The 18,551-nt window shown below is 33.0% G+C and overlaps 1 protein-coding gene across 2 annotated transcripts in view; it reads left to right on the top strand.

Annotated features, from left to right (window-relative positions):
• LSm-4 (COMM domain containing 5 Like Sm protein 4) overlaps positions 1-11,458 on the top strand; it is a 70,775-nt gene extending 59,317 nt beyond the window's left edge. For both annotated transcript variants that reach the window (XM_090395045.1, XM_090395044.1), the window contains exon 7: positions 11,089-11,458. In XM_090395045.1, the coding sequence (XP_090251171.1) occupies positions 11,089-11,190 (102 nt within the window). In that variant the 3' untranslated portion in view covers positions 11,191-11,458. The remainder of the gene's footprint in view (positions 1-11,088) is intronic.
• Positions 11,459-18,551: the final 7,093 nt, after the last annotated feature.

Below are 18,551 nucleotides of genomic sequence, written 5' to 3'. Positions count from 1 at the left end.
CAAGCCTTAAACTCAGCCCTACAAAAACCTACCATATGGCTTCGCTACATTGATGATGTGTTTGCTATTTGGCCACATGGCCGGGCCATGTGGCCAAATAGCTCCTCTCCTTCCTTCATTCCTCTCCTTCCTAACACACTTAAACAACCCACACCCTAGAATCAAGTTCACCCTGGAAAAAGAGGAAAACAATAACCTCCCCATCCTAGACACACTAGTCACCCGCCAACCTGATGGAACCTTGGTTTTCTCAGTTTATAGAAAATCCACCCATACAGGCAGATACATTCACCAACAATCCCATCACCCCCCCCCTCACAACAATATGGAGTTATTAAGACACTATTCAACAGGGCAAAAATAATCTGTTCCAATGATCAAGCCCTAACCACTGAACTAAATCACATTCTTGACACTTTCTCAGCCAATGCCCCCCCCCCCCCACAAAAAATCCAGAAAATACTTAGCGCAGTTATCCCCAACCCACCACCCCCTCCATTTCACAAAAAAAGATTACTAAATCCATCACCATTCCCTACATCCGAGGCACCTTGGACAAAATCAACAAAATCTTAAGAAAACATGACTTAACCACTTGTTACAGACCACATAGAAAATTGGCATCCCTTATCTGCTCCACTAAAGACCAACCACTTCCCCTAGACCTACCTGGTGTATACCAGGTCCCTTGCAGCTGTAAATTGTCTTACTTTGGCCAAACAGGCAGGACAGCAAATATCAGAATCTTAGAACACAAGGATTACATCCGATTTCACCAGTACAGCCACTCTGGACTTGCAGATCACACTCTGGATACTCGCCACAGAATAAGATGGAAGAAAGCCACAGTCATACACCGCAGCAAGTTCAAGTATGAAAGACTATTCATGGAATCAGCCTCAGCCCTTAGGAACATGCCAAACCTCAACAAATTTGGATGCATGAAACTGCCCCAAATTTAGGAAACATTTATCAGAAGAACTTCAGCCCAAAGGCCAAGAACCACCAATATAGCCTGCCAGAGGGCACCATCAGGACTTTAGGAAAACATTAGCTTCCTAGCTTCAGTTCTCATTTGCTGTTATGTAGTACTTGTGTGCACGTGTCTTTGTATTAAGTTCCCAAGAAGATGGCAACGTGACGTTTGCCGAAATATCGGAAAGTATATATTAAAGTTTATTTAATTTATATTTCTAGTATATGCTGTCAATTCCTTAAATATTAGTTATCACCCTCATATTGTATGCCCCTAGTTTTTAACTCTTTCCCATCACCAACCATGAAAGACATCATATATAAATAACACTACAGATCAGAACCACCCCCCCACCCCCCAAAAAAAAAAGAATTATAAAAATCATTAAACAATAAAAAATTAACCAAAAATCCAATGGGGAAAATGCGGAAAACAACAACAAACCCATAAAAACATTTATGTTAAGGCAAAAAAATGGCTTATGGGCATCTTAACCAGGTCTGGCAAAGATGCCCATAATTTCAAAATTACTATCCACTTCAACTATCTGAACTATAATGTAATGGTTCCTTCCATTACAAGAGCTGGGGGGGGGGGAATAGATCTGAATTACAGCCATGGCTATGAAGCCAGTATTACTATTATTATACAGGTATCTGAATGTAGTCAGAATAATTAATGCAGGAGATCCATTATTCACACGCTGCCTATCATACCTCTCGTTAAATTCATTTACGTAGCACTCACAATCACCTCTGGCGACCCATTTCACTCGCTCACCACCCTCCAATCAAAACATCTAGTCCTAACACCCTTGCTAACCATGCCCTTATACAATTTCCATGGGTTACCCCTTAATCTCTCCCTCCTTGCCATGTACTGAAAAATACTTCAATGTCGATCCTATAAATCTCCTTTAATAACTTATATACTTCTATCATGTCTCCTCTTTTTTTTGCTTGTCATTTAGCCCATAGACAATCTTTGTCATTCACTTCTTGATCCCCTCCACCACTTATTTATCCCCACGGAATCTGAGTGTTCCAGATCTGTGCATAGTATTCCAGATGTTACCTTATTAGAGCATTATATATGAGAACAATAACTTCTCTATCCTTGCTTATTAGTGTGTTCTTCAACAACCACTTAATCTGATATACTATTGTTGTCACCTGTACAATATGTTCTTAAGCTTCAACTCCCTGTCCACAGCTGTTTCTGCAGTTCATTTATTATTATTATTATTACTACGTGCCACCTTCAGGGAGTCCAAAGACTCATTGAGGGAGGGCATCTAGTCTACAACTCTCCGTCTCCACCACTCAATCCACTAGTTACAACGAAGTGCAACTACCATCATCATCATCATCTACAACAATGCCATCTACCGCCCATAACTACAACTAGTATTATCACAGATAATCATAAATATCCATACCCATGGCGAAATTTCCATCAATATAATACACAGCTCGTGATCTATTCTTCCCAAAGTCCATCATCCTAGACCTGGCCACATTAAACTGGCAGTCATTTACCTTTCACCATACTGCTAGTCTAAGTCATCCTGTGCCATTGATGTACAAGTTAAATAAAACAGGACCAAGTACTGACCCCCCCCCCCTCCGGTTCACTACTAGTCACATGCTTTCTTCTAGACTCAACTCCTCCATAAATCACTCTTTGATATCTGTCCTTCAACCATCCTCTAATCCAAATCACCAGATTCATATCAGTCTCTATTTGCTCTAATATATGCAACAGGGTTCTATGTGGAATCCTGTCAAATGCTTTGCAGAATCTAGCAATATCACACTGAGTAACCATTTTCCTCATCCAAGTCCATTGTCACTTTATTATAAAAAGTAGGCAAAAACTTAGTAATTTTTAAGGCAAGACTTACCCATCACAAAACTGTTGTTCCTTATAGAGTATTATATTCATATCCACCCAGTCCTAAATTCTGTCTTTCACCAATTTCTCTAATACCTTGACCAACACCCCTGAGATGCTGATTGATCTATAATTTGTTATTTCTGTCTTGGAGCCTCCTTTATGTAGTAGAAATTATTTTGCCTTCTTTCCATTCTAATGGCACTTCCCGGTACTGAGGCTTAAATTAAACAGCTTGGTCAGAGGAACTGATAATTCCTTGCATTTTCTCATATAGATGGGCTATATGCGATCTAATTCCATGGCTGGGTTCACATTCAGGTTCTGCAATATTCTCTTGCAGTATCATCACCTAGATAGTACATCTTGCAAGATGATCACAGTAATTCAACTATTTGGTTTACTTCAGTTATCTCCCCACCATCAGCACTTTTTAAAGTCAAATTCAAATTCAAGCCATCCATTTTGTATAAATCCTTCCTTCCATCAAACTCACTCCTTTGCGATCATCACTCTTTGTCTCAGCTTTCCTCTGTTATACTGTGGCAACAGACTCACAACTTTTACTTTCTCACTCTTCTTTTTTGCATGTAAGAGCAACTGTTTCGTATCTTATCTCTTCATATTGTATGTCTCTTGAATGTATATATTCTCTGCCAAGTTTGTTTTGGGAGATGAAAAACTTCAGTTTTTCAGGAGAAAACTCTGCTACTTGTGTATAAACCTGAATACCCCATCTTCATATAGAAAGTTTTTTTTTTTTTACTTGTTCATAAAGTATATTATACTATACAAGAAATTATGTCCTTGTTTTAAATTCTTTACTCAAATGTGAGCATACCAGTTGGCTCATGAAGCATCTTCATGACTAGTTTACTTGTAATAGGCTACTTCACATTCACAGTGTCTCAGTATTCCAAAATGCATCCCTTTCATATGTATATATTACCATGCATTATAGGAGGTATTATTATCCAGACCAGTTTTGACCTTTATTGAGGTCTCATTAATAGGAGCTGAACCAATGAGAGAGGGGATATTGACAGGTAAAGATTGTCATGAATTAAATAATGGTTAGTGTAAAATAATATCAGTTGCGCCATTATAATATTTTGGATTAGTTGTTATGTTAATTATTTTCTCTATATCGGTTGCACCTTTTGCATTATTTTTACTCTTTTGTCGTTATCCTTCCTATGTCTACTTTATCTTCAAACTCTCTGTTAAGTACTCTTTACTTTATTCTAATCTAACCCGATTAACTTACCTTACCTGCTTACAATCCTTTATACTTCCTACAAGTGTTAGCGCTGTTAGTGAAAGAGCCTCTAAAATAGGCAATTTGCAGTTAGTTAACTATCTCCCATGCTATGTAACTCGAGAAAAATTTATATTCTTTGTCGACTGTGCCATCCTGAATTTTATTCTAATTTTATATTTTATTATTTTAATTTTATAACACAAGAAGATTAGTTATAACACTAATAGAACAGATCACTTTCTAAAATAATTCCTAATTAGTCAGTCATGGCAATTTCTCTAATTTAAGCACACAGGTTCGGTTGTTTTTATGAGACATTGGTCAAAGATCATACGATAAATTTTAAACAAACAAAACAGGTTTATTTTACCTTAGGCAACTATACAATCTAATATACAATTGAACAATTTCTCTCTGATGCCTATCTTAAATTCAAATCCTAACCTTACAAATTAGGCCTGCTATTTACAATGCTTAAATAACTTGCTTTACAAATCTAGGCAATTTCTGGCTGTTACAATTTACATCGTTGGTTAACATTCTTCTAAATATATACTAGCTAACTCTCAGCCTCAATTTTCTCTTATAGCAACTACACAATTATTTTAACAGAGTTATGTTCAGTGGACATACAATTCTTAATCATTACCTCAGCATTAATACAATAGAATCTACTCAGAAATTTGCAGAAACATATACAGTCCTACCAGCTTTGAAGATTTTGTGGTGGTTCTGCTGACTGCTTTCCTCCATCTTGTATACTAGCCTTTGCTGAACGGCTCATAGCAGTTGTCCTGTTTTAGTCCTTTTCCGGGAATTGTAGCATAGCTCACCATCGGTTCTAGGTCTACTGTAGGTAGCATGTTCTGTTACTGAAAATACATCTCCGAAGAATAATCTTCCTCTCCTGGTTCCCCGTGCCTAGGGGTCACAATGCCACGAAATCTCGGAAGTCCAAGCGGGCCACCAAACTGCAGCAAGAAGAAAAAACTCAGAGCTTCCTTTTGAGGTTCTCAAGACCTCTTTTATACGATTCCGAATTTCCTTGTTTTAGGGTCGGAGACCCCTGAATCTTCTGTAAATATACTGATTTCACTGTTGTCTTGACCTTCAGTTTTGGCGGCAAAATCTCCACATCTGAATGACCTTCAATACCTTTGTTCACTTTCAAGTTGCCAACATAATCTTGTCTAATCCTCTTAACTTGAGGCAAAAATACTTTTACATTCTGTTACTCTTACAATTTTACATCAGAATTTAATATTAAATCAACATAATGTACAATTTGAACCTTTAATATTTTATAACTCATGAATAATTCTATGTCCTTCTTTTAGTCAGTTATCTTTACAAGTTTACAATCAGTATCTAATCATTAAAATACAGTAATGTACAGTTTTGTTCTTTCCACATGAGTTGTGATGCCCTCTGTAAAATCGATGTCGGAAAATTTTTAACAAAATTTCACAAAAATGATATTAAAGGAACTGATATAAGCACAAGAAAGAATATACAAAGATATAATATAAGAACATAAGTTACCTTCATAACTGCTACTAGTATGTTCTTTCTTTTGGTTATATCAGTTGCTTTAATATAATTTTTGTTCTAGGTGTTTATCAGAACCCCCCCCCCCCCCCCGCTGCCTTGCATGATAGAAAAAATGTCTGGAATAATTACTTAAAAATTATTAAATGACAGAACAGCAGTAGAAAATATCCAAGAGAAATGCAAGTACATTATCAATACTTGATGTAGCAAAAGCTATTAGAAACCTGAAATGGGGAAAGGAAGATCTAGTATAGATTGATATAATGACCAAAAATATCCAAATATGGAAGTAAAAAATTTTAACATTGGGCTACATTGCATAATTCAGAGGACTGGTCAGTAGGTTGTTCCAGATGATATGTGAATCAAGTTCTCGTATTACCTTTCCAAAAAGAAACAAGACTTACTAACGGTATGGTTTCAGACTTAGCATATCAATATTTTAAATAAGTCTTTGGAAACTAAACTCTGTGAGATGTATGTTGAATAGAATAGCTTTATTTACTGCAGATGTGTAACTAATCTTGCTTTCATTGGTTACAGAATAGTGAACTGACTTTCAAATTCAGTTAATGGTAGTGAAGATGATTAATTTGTAAAGGGGAGGGGGATTAGCCTAATAATGATTATATTATAGCAATGAAGAAAGAGGTATTGAAAATAAATAGTAAAAATTGGCAATGTTGATATAGCTATAATGCTAATTTCTATTGGTGAATTAAGGTCTGCTCTACTGTGGCATATCTTTAAAAGCTTTTCCCTTTTAGGATCTTAAAACTAAAATGGAGATGCATATATTCACAGAAATATATTACTACTCAAGTATAGAGCTGGAAGGCTGCTTCAATAGGGCATAAGTATGATATTAAAATGGAGGATATTGTGGAGCTGGCCATTTTATAGTCAACGAAAGAAACCTGAAAAAATGTTTCGAAATTTATCAGAGTTTATGTAAATATAACCTTCAGCGTCAGAGCTGCTTGGTATGCACTACTCAAGCTCTGCCCAGGAAATGTTTAAGTTAAGTTTCACTGGCCTGACAATTGTTTTGAACAGTTTGATTCTCATCAGAGACTAGGTAGAAACTTAGAGAGAGCAAAATCCTTTTAATGTAATCCTATGTCAGAGAGTTAAATTCATGATAAGTGATCATGAATTTAACTTGGTAAGTGCATAATTAATTACTGAAGCAGTTATCAAGCCAGTGAAATCTAATCTATGCATAAATAAAATCTGGTAAATTAAAATAATAATAATAATAATAATAATAATAATTTTTTTTTCTTCAAAGTTCTTTATTTGGCTAAAAAATATGGCTGGATCTGTAATATCTTTCACTTTAATATATTATCAGACACTTGGATCAGCTCTAATAGTCACACATTCTATAAATCGTAGACATTTTCCATCTTCATGCATTTGGATTATATTCATCAGCACCAACAACCAGAAGGATAAAATAAGTTCTCATCAGAAAATGCTGCTTTAACTGAAAATCTGATTGTGCATGCCAGTAAATATTACCATGAAATGTCAGTAATACAATCATAGTGTAAAGTATTTTAATAATAAAGCTAAATAGATGCAGTCATCAGCAACTAATTTTTTTTTAATTTTCCATTTCTCTCTCCTAAGTGTTTATCAGGTTTCTTATTCATAACTTTTCATATATAGGAGAGAGTGGATATAATAGAGCAAGGAACCAAGACTTCAGGTTGATAAAAAACCACACAAATCAGAATTAAGCTCAGCAAGGTTGTGACCATCAGTTATAGAATTTTGTAGGAAGAATAAATGCTTGTTTAAAGAATTCTGAACAAATTGTTCATTTATCTCCATCTGATTATTTTGTGCTTCACATGTGCAGTTCTTTCTAAGCTCTTCTTCTATTCCTCTCTGCCAGTTCATCTTTGGTCTACTTCTCTTCCTCTTTCCTTGGGGATTCCATTCTAATACTTGTTTGACTTTTGTCATTTTCAGATTTTTTCTTAGTACATGCTCTATCCATCTCTATTTTCTCTGCCTGATGTCATGCATTGGTTTTGTTTAGATTTTTTGCCTTGTTTATTGGATATCTTTTCTGACCATGTTTTTGTAGAATTCTTAAATATTTATTTACAAATCTTTGCAGCTTTTTCTGCCTGATTGCTTTTGTTGTCATCCATGTTTCTCATACATAGAGTAGAACTGATTTAATATTTGTATTAAATAATCTGATTTTGTTTTTTAAACATATTTCCTTTGATCTCCATATTTTCCTTAACATGTTAAAAATTCTCTGTGCTCTCTGTATATTAGATTTTATTTCTTCCTCTGCTTCTCCCTACTTATCTAGTATTGATCCGTGGTAATTAAAGTTCTCCACTGCTTCTCAGATTTCATCATCCAGTCTTTTATTTATTACTTATTTTCATTATTTTCGCTTTTATTTTATTTATTCTTAATCCAACAGTCAAGGCTTCTTCATTGAGTTTTGTTTTTCCCTCATATGTTGTGTATGTAATAATGTAATACATTTCTTTTTCTGTCCACTGCTGGATGAAGGCCTCCAGTTCCTTCCACCTTTCTCTGTTCTTCACAATGGTTGACCAATTTTCCCCAACAAAATTTGACAATTCATCACTCCACCTTCTTTTAGGACGTCTTCGGCCTTGTTTCCGTTCTTTTGGACTCCAGTTCGTTAGTATGGTGGTTCATCGCTCATCTTCTCTTCTGGATAGATGTCCAGCCTATTTCCATTTTAGTTGTTTGTGGTGAAGAATGATGTCAGTGATACGAATCTGGCTTCTTATCCAGGTGTTTTGCTTCTTATCTTTTAAAATGATGCCTAGCATCAGTCTTTCCATTTTTCTTGGAGTTGTTGCTAGTTTGTCAGTGCTTTTGTTAGAGACCAAGTTTCACAACCATATGTGATGACTAGAAGTATACACTGGTTAAATGTCTTCCGTTTTAAACAGAGCTGGACATCATTGTTTTGAAAAATGCTCTTCAATTTTCTGAATGCACTCCAGGCTTTGAAGTCCACAGTTTAGATCAACAGGATGACCTAAATATGTATATGAAGATACTCTTTCCAAGAAATTGTTTTCTATTATGTTTTTTGGTGTTACAAAATTATTAAACATGATTATGATTTTAGTTTTTTCTCTGGTTATTTTTAGGCCAACTTTTCTCCTTTCATGATATGTCTCTATCATTATATTAAGGTCTTCTGGAGTGTTTGCAAAAATTATGTCATCTACATATCTCAGGTGTGTTAAGTTTGTTATTAATTTTTATATAAAGGTTTGTCCAGTTTATATTATTAAATATTTCTTGAAAGACTGCTGTAAAGATTTTGGGATAGAGAGTCTCCTTGTCGGACACCTTTTTCAACTGATATTTTATTGCTACTTGTGGTATATTCTTGGAGGAGGTCCATATATTCTCCAGGAACTCCCTGATTCTGGAGTACTTTGATTATTGCATTAATTTTGATGGAATCAAATGCTTTTTCATAATCAGTAAAGGCTAAACAGAGAGGCAATTGGTTTTCTTCTGCTTTTTCTATTTGTTTTACTGCATGAATGTGATCAGTTGTGTTAAATCCTTTACAGAGTCCTGCAGGTTGATTTGAGTCTAGAAGAAGGGTTAACCTGTTAGTTATTACTTTTGTGAGAATTTTATACAGATTAGAAAGAATACTAATTGGTCTATAGTTCTTTACTTCTTTGTCTTTTTTAAATAACAGTACCAGAGTAGCATTTTTCCAGTTTTCTGGTATCTTTCCCTCTTCTAGGCATAGATTTAGTACGTTTGTAACATGGTGAATTATGTTGTTTTCTTCCCATTTAATTAATTCTATGTGAATTAGGTCTTCACCAGGACGTTTTCCATTTTTTATTTGTTTTAATGCTTGTTTTATTTCATCTGAGGTGAATGAATTCCATATGTGATGGGAAAGAGTTATTTATATTTGATTTATCTATTGAAGAATCACTATAGAGTTCTTTATAAAATTCTATTCTGTTTTGGATTTGTTCTTGGTTCCTTATTGTAGTTTCATTCTTATCTTTTATTGCAGTTGACTTTTACTAACTGATAAATGTTTTCTTAGTATTTTCATATTTTTATTGTTTTCAATTGTTTCTTTTATTTTTGTAGTGTTTATTCTCATCTTTTTCCTCTTTCATGTAAAAAATGTCAGGAATTTGATGATTTTTTAGTTTGTTATACTTTCAATTTTTGCCCATTACTTTCCTCTATGGTCATTAATTTTATTTTAATTTCTCCTATTATTAAAAAATTGTATAAGCATCTGCTCCTCTCATTGATCCCACATTCAAGAGAGATCCTCGCCATTTTCTCTGCTTTATCATATGATCAATTTGGTTAAGTTTTTTTCCATCTGGTGCTCTGTTATTTTATTTATATTTTTATGCTTATTAAAGATGGATCCTTCTATTACTAATTTATTCACCATGCAGAAATCCAGTAAAATCTCTCCATTTCTCTACCTTTATGATCATTTCCTATTTTAGCATTTAGATTCCCCCCCATTACTATAATTATATCTCTAGGATTTATATGATCTATTTTTTTTTTTTTTTTGTAATATATTATGAAATTCATATTTTTCTTTTTGCCTGTATTATTAGTTGGTGTATATACATTTATAATTCTCACTTTATGAATATTGAGGTAGATCTTGCTTTACTGGACATCACCATTGCATTTTGCATGTTCACTATCCTCATCTTTTTTTTTTTTTCAGAGTATATTATTGTTTCTCCTGGACTCATCTGGTCATTCCCTGTCCATTCCATCTTGTCTCGCTTATTCCCAATATTTCAATTTTGAATTAGTTTTCAGTTTCAGAATCAGCTGTTCATTGTCGTGAGCATGTTTACTACTGGTTATTGTAACAGGAAATGAAATTATAATGTGGGAAGAGTGTAAGTACATAATAGACAGTTAAGAAATTCATTTTCTAGTCGAAATTTTTTGCAAAGAAAGAAATCACACAGAGGTAGACCCACACCTAGTTTTATAATATAAGTGAAACAAAGGTGTGCCATTTTAATGATGTCTGGTACACAAATAAGACATTTTTCTTATACTGCCCAGCCTGCCAAAACCAGCAGTACTTGCAAAATGTAGGAACCAAAGCTGTGTGGAGATGATCATTTTATGTAAACTTTAAAAATGCATGTTTCTGTTTTTAATTACAGATATATTTAAGTAGTGTTGTGTGCAAATAGAATTGAGGCTAACACTTTAATAAAAGCTACACTCCATCACTGTCAACTTGGAATTCTTTTGATTAATGATTTAGAGAAAGTAAAGATTCTTATCTCATAACTTGTTATTTGATAGCTAATTTAATAGGATGTTTTAATGAACTTTTTTTTTTAAATTGTCATTCTAGGTTTCACCATCCCAATTTCACCACCTCCGATTTAATGTTGCAAGTCTTTTGAAAGAAATGAGTGCTCTAGAAAAAAGGAATATACTGAAAATGCAATCATGATTTTATGTGCTTCTGAACTACATGTAAACTGTAAATCTTTTTTGAAATGAATATGAAAACTTTTCTAAAAAGTATTAAGCCTGTAATTAGAAATGATTGAACATAAAACTAATTTTCTCCCTCTCTTTATGAAACATAATTGAGAATATGTATGGTAATCCTACAAGGAGGGATTTAGTTTATTTCAAATGTACTGTTATTTTTTGAGAATACATATACAAAATAAAGTATTAAGCCTGTAATTAGAAATGACTGAACATAAAACTAATTTTGTCCCTCTCTTTTCATGAAACATAATTGGGACAATATGTTGTCCACATTAAAAAAAAAAAAAAAAATTAAATTATAATGGTTTATTTATTGATACTAATACACTTATGAGCCAAAAAATTGACCACACATTTCCAGCCAATCATACTGCACGGTTGGCCAGAAACAGGTCAGTGGTGGGCATCCTCTTGTCCCCCCCCCCCAATGAACACACCTTGACTGCTAATTCTTACCTGGGGATTGTTTTGGATGATACTGCCCCTACATGGTGACAATGTGGCTAGATGGATCTGGAATCTTCCAGCAAGACAATGTCCTGTGGTACAAGGCTCACATTGTGAAATCATGGTTCAAAGAGTATATCCAAGTATTCTGTGTGCTCCACTGGCTGCCTAATTCTCCTGTTTTGAATCCTGACTTACATTTAGAGAATCATATTCAATGTAGCATCTGCTAGTGCCTTGCTTGGGCACTAACCTCCACAATGTTATTTGGTCTAGTCAGTCCAGAATACCTCAGGACACCTATGGTCTAGTGTAGTCAGTGCCAAGATGGGTGCAAGCAGTTATTTTTGCCAAAGGAGGCCCAACACACTACTAGGTAGGTGGTTTATAATGTTTTGGCTAAGGAATGTATGTATCTTTTGAAAAACCTTTGAAATTTCTGCTGCAAAACATTACAATTAACTGATTTCATGCATTCAGTGCAATATTCCATCATAATTTGTCATTTCCATTTTTGGGTTGATTTTTTTTTTTTTTTTTTTAAAGAGAGATACCTTTAAATTTAAAAAAATAAAAAATAAAAAATCTTCCAAATGAACTTTAAATGCAAGAATGATAAATATCCATCATGTTATATGAAGTAAGCAACTTATGTTTGTACATTAAAACTTAATTTTTTGTTAGTATTTGAGAATTTACAAAATTGCAAACTTTCAGTATGAGCTGCTTGATATTGCACTATTATGAACAGGAACTCATGCATATTGATTCTGTAGGCAGACTATTTTTTTTTTTTTTCCTTCAACATAATCCAGAAAGCCTAGAGCCTAAACACTGAAATTTTCCAAGATGCTTTACAAAGTCTCCAGAGAGTTTCTAGACTTTTTACAATTGAACAGTTAAAAAAAAAAAAAATAGCAGATGCAATTGTGAAAGTATAACATTTTGCAATTATTTGGCTAAGACTATATATGATTTTGCAGTACAGTATTTTAGCAAGTTATGTACAAATGATGAACATGTAGGAAGTGGGACAAGGGAATAAAAATATTTTGGTACTCTTACAGCAGCAAAGAACTGGTATAAATGGAAACACATCTCTTGCTGCTTTCGCAAATGCAAGATTTGGATTTATTCTTTAAAAAAAAAATTACGTTAAAGAAATGCTGAATCACGGACAACAATTTTTATTTACAAGCTTGTCAGTTAGCAGCCATTTCCCTACTTTCATTTAAACAAATGTTTAAAAATTAGCTAAATGTTAACCTGAATAGTATCAAAAGTAAATAAGGATAATAAAACATTTATAATCAACATTAAGCATGTATGGAAATTAATATGGAATGTATAATTTTGTTTCTGATTACTTCGTATGGCTGCCTCCATACTTACAAATTAAATCACCTACAATCATGGGGCTGGTGCTGTTTTACCAGCCTAACTACTTTGCCACAGTGCCCTTGGTAAGTTATATTTTGCACCAAGAGCCTGCAGCCACCTGTCTTCTTTTTGTTATAGTTTTGATATTGTAATCGAGGGTTGTAGTTGTAACTCATAAGCCAGCTATTATAAATTCACTCTGCTGTAACTTCAGCTCCAGGTTGAATTATTATTAATCTGCCACTTTGATACCAAATGTTTGCCAGTCTGGTTGGCTGAGTGGATATGCCCACTCTCCAATCAACAAAGTGTAGGTTCAAATTCCATTGTAAGGATGTTTGTTAATTTGTTTAATCATTGCTAGTGTGGGATCACCACCCTGCTTATTGGAAGACAAGTAGATGGGAAAAAATTTCCATGTTTGGTCTCTAAGAGAAGTTTTTTTCCCCAAGTTAATGAGAGAAATTAGCAAATATGGTCAAAAGAATTTTTACCTCCTTTTCCTCTACAAATTGCATCATTCAAATCAAATGACTGCAAATGTACAATATAGTAGTTGATATTGCTTAAATTCAAGGAATCTTCAGCATTCAGACCAATGGTAGACTCATAGGAGTTCCTGTGTCAGATTTATAATTGGCTTTTGCATGCAAACACCTCTACCTCAACTGAATTCAGCCAGATTTCTTCAAATACAGAAGTATAGTTATTTTGTGTAATAATTAGTCTCCTGAGAAACTCAGCATCAGTAGTAGGACCAAAATCAAGGTTGAGTACCTTTGCACTGTCAATTTTTTTTTTACATGCTGCAAAATTTAGTTTTTTTTTTAATAATAGCTTCTGACCTAATGCCCAATCTTCATTTTTTCATGGTGCACCCTGTTAGGTATCTAATATATCATAATAGATACTCCTGAATGTATCAATGCACCTGATCTTATCCCTGATAAGATCATAACTTTCAATCACTCTCTGAAGGATCTACGTAATTCCTGGAGCATATAAAGCATGCCTGCAATTTCTTGTTTTAAACATCTGCATCGAAGAACATAACTACATCTGAAATAGTCTGTATGGCAAGTCAAGAGTGACAGACCATGCTCTGGATAACCCCCTTCACACAGCATTAAATGGAAGACAACAGCTGTGTTGCGTAGAAGTCATTATAGGTCTTAGCAACTATTTTTGGAATCTGCATTGACTATGAAATGATCTCCTAACCTCAAGATGCATTAATCTGCCTGTCTGGGAGACAGTTATGTTTATTATTATGGGATACTAAGGCAGTTGATGTGAAGTCATTAGCTGCCAGTCGTGAAATTACTTTACGCACAAACTTTGTCTTCTTATGTGTGGATAAAGGATGAAACCAAGAAAATATAATTTCTTGGTATCTTTAAGTTATTTTGTTTTTATGGTGTTACTTATATAGTGATGCACTGTATATTAAAACATTAAACCCCCTGAAAAATGTAATGACTCATTTCAAAAAGCCCAAGCGTGATTTCTCTAGGATGAATTTTGAAACAATATAAAGTAAATGCAATCCACTGATAAGAATTGGTTTTTGAATTTATGAAACACTTTTCAATAATTAACCAATTTATTTTTAATAATACTGTACAAAATCATCAAACATTTTCAAAATAGATTGCAATAGCAGCATAAAATCAAATTTTAAAATTCTTTAAACAATGTTATCAATGAAACAAGATTTTATTTAGATCTTTGTACTTATAATTTTTAAAATACAACATTCATAAAAAAATTTAACATTTTACAACAGCCATTGTAAATGGATTATTTTTAAAAAAATGCTTTCTTTAAAAAGAGATTTCATAAAGTACGTTATATGCCAAAAATATAAACTACAAAGTAATAGCATGTTCTCAAGTATCCTTCAGTGCAAAGTCTTAGTAATGTTTTATCTCATCAAGGCATCGGTTATCAGAAATGACTAATTGTTTTCACTTTTTGAAAATCATTTTTTCTCTCTCTTCCAATGTTAGAAATGGTTTCAGGATGACTGAATAACTTCATTGTAATTATTCTGTTAATCCTCAAATTTGAAATATGCAATGTATGGATTTATCCATGCAACAAAGATTACACTGTCAAATCCAGAAATAATTCTGATAACTGGTCCATTAAAATTCAGTTAGCAACATTTGGTTATGAACATAATCCAGGATGCGAAAAAAAAAAAAAAAAAATTTGTATTCTGTAAATTAAGTTTATTTTGGCACATACAATATTATTTATAATGGAGGGAATGATTTACTGAATAAAGACTACAATAAAATGACTAGCATCACTTAAAGTATTGAAAAAAAAGTTATAAATTGCTGAAGAGGAATAATAAGTGGAAAATATTTCCTTTCATGTCATGAAATTTATCAAAAATCATTAAAAAAAAATTAAAAACCAGTACTGAATATTGGCAAGGACTGAATTATATTTCACTAAAATGAAGATCAGACTTCAAATTTCTAATTCTAATATAATTTTTGTTTTACTGAAGAAATATATTCTATAAGTTAGCATCTATAATCTATTTGCAGAGAGAAAACAATCTTACACCTGACAAAATCAAATTTATACTGTGTGGCCAAATCTTGTATACTACAATGTCCTGTTAATGAAAACAACATTCTAAAAAAATATATATAGTAAGCATGCAATTTTTTTTTTTTAAATTTTCACTTTAGGGAATGCTGGGTCATTAGTTAAACTAATATCCCCCCATCTCCTCCTTGTGATGTATACATCTGGATATGAACGAGGATGGGCTAGAAATTGAAACTCAGTCAAACAAACTGTATGCAATATGTACTTAACCACAAACAAACATGACCAAATGTACTAGCATAGGCATCAACTTAAAGCATTACTATTTTTCTGGAACCAGGAAAACAGTAGTGAGAGCTTAGATCCCATGCTAGTTGACCCTTATAATGCATAGCAATTACACATCCAAAAGGATGGTGTGCTGTGCATTATGAGATATTGAAGCAGATTAAGTTAACAGCCTCTAAATGCAAGTAGCCTAGCTGTGAGGGTATTTCATGTGTAAACTTGTTTGCTCATGCCTGGATAAAGGATTAAAATAAAAATATGACAAATTTTCTGACTAAGCAAAAAAATTTGCCACATCAAAATGGGAAATTCAGACTAATTTTTGCACTACGGTCTCGATGAAGATTTTAGTAGAGGAAGAGGAATTTCAGTCATTAGGGGAGAGTTGATAAAGAAAAAACTGCATAGCAATTACACATGGTTTTGGTTAGAGATCTACGCAGCAGAGGAAGTAACTCGATGAATTCCAAACCTGGAGAAATGTTCTAGAACAATCTAGAAAACAGAAGCACTAATAATAATGGTAAATCTGCAGAATATGACCTAATCATTACTAGCACCATTCCAAAATAAAGATGTGCATAAATTCACATGAAGAGAAAATGCATGAAATAAAAATGTCTTATTAACTATGTTATTATTGAGCAGTGTATATATATATATATATAAATGTTGAAATACAACTGTCAAAAACCTACTTTAAAAAAAATGTTAAATCGGCATGGCATACAAAACAGCCACACATCCAAATATTTCAACCTGTTCAATAAAAAGCTTTGACATTCAAATCCAAAAATTTTTTAGATGAACTAGTTTTGCTTTTGTTTGAAATAGTCATTAGCATCACCAGCCCAAGTTGAGCCTTGGCTTCCTGGATTTGTTGCCTCCAACCCTGTTTGTCCAACATTTGGAAATTATATTATGTGGTTATCTTGACTAATCCATCTTTTTTGTAGGTTTTCCTTTTGGTCTTTCACCAATTTTATTATTTATTGTATTCTTAAGGATACCGCCCTGCCCAATGCAACTTTTTGAATTTAATTACTCTGGATTCTTTATAAAGTTGATATAATTCATGAAATATCTGATTCTCCAGAGACCATTATCTGGTCTAAATATTTTTCTAAGAATTTTCCTTTCAAAAGCTGAAATCAAATTCTCCACTCTTGATGTAAATATCCAAGTTTCACATCCATAGGTAACAATTAGCAATTTATATATTTTATCTTCCAATGAATATCTTTTGACCTGAGGTACACATGAGAGAGAGAAAACAGAAAGCCTGATTACCTCTCTTTATTCAATTCTGCACTTTCATCATCTTATTTGGTTAGCTTGTGCTTATTATTCCAAAATATTTAAATTGTTCCACTGTTTTCACTCAAGTTCCCAATTTTTACACTTGTCTAAGGTAATTCTGCCTGGTATTAATCATTATTTTGGTTTTTTGTTGATTAATTTTAGTCTTATCTCTTGTGCTGAAGGAACTGTTAAATAATTCTGTATTTTAACCTGTGCTTCCAAATTTTCAGTTATTAACATTTTAAGTCTTATTGGTTTATCTGGTATTCCAAAGCATATCATAATCTCGTATAACTTTCCTCTGTTAATGCTGTCATATGCCTGATAGAAATCAACAAAACCTTTATTGGCACAAATTATCTTCTCCATAAATTGGTTTAATCTGTTTATTCAAAATAAAAGTAAATATTTTGTATGTTGTACATCAGCTTTTGTGTGAAGGATGTAAGGGCAAAATGGTAATCGCAACTCTATACTCCCCTCCTCCTTTAGTGATTTGTTGTTAATTTCTATTCTTAAATGTTAGTGTTCCAACTAAATTATATTGCAATAAGTTTAAAGGAATGAAAATGTGAAATATTTTTTATCTCATTTATGCTTTTGATGCTAAATATAATAATACCATTCTGTCTTTAGTGTGGTATTATATTTAACATCCAAAACTTAAGATAAAAATATTTCACATTTTTAACTAAATAATTGGCAAATAAAATTTGCCGATACTACTTTGTGTATACATCATGCTATCCAAAAAGTCTTTGAAAAGAACCAGCTGATGTGACTTATTTACATCTGCTGAAAATGTGTTTATGCCCCTTCTTATGTCAAGAGTAAAAGAAAATAGGTTTATTTATGGAGTTGGAAAAATAAGTTTAAGTCAAGTGTTAGTGTGTGCACATGCATGTGGTGTCTTCTATTCTAAGATTTTGATATGAATTTATACTTGCCATGACATTAAAAAAAAAAATTTTACAATGCAAGTATATGTGCATATAGAAAGTATACAAAAGAAATAATATGTAGCTTATGTACTAAACATCCATGGCAACATTAATATCAATATAATTTTTGTGGCAAACAAATTTTAATTTCACAAATTTTTTGGATAAACCAATTCCTTCACTCTCAAAACATTTCCATTTTATTTCACTTATTTACCAAACAATTGCAAAAATCATTCAAATGGAATGAATATATTCTTGGATACACGGGAGGAAAAAAAAATAAAAATTAATTCATTTGATATGTTGTACAACTAAGCAAATGAGTTTGATAAATAATAGTAGTTATTTATCGAATCTTTTTCACATCATTTTTTTTTTTCAGACA

The sequence above is a fragment of the Typopeltis vanoorti genome, chromosome 6 (assembly GCF_054136105.1).
Source record: "Typopeltis vanoorti isolate ZY-2024b chromosome 6, IOZ_Tvanoo_1.0, whole genome shotgun sequence".
Lineage (NCBI taxonomy): Eukaryota > Metazoa > Arthropoda > Arachnida > Uropygi > Thelyphonidae > Typopeltis > Typopeltis vanoorti.
Note: the sequence above shows the minus strand (reverse complement) of the source record. Positions and strands in the feature narration are given on the sequence as shown.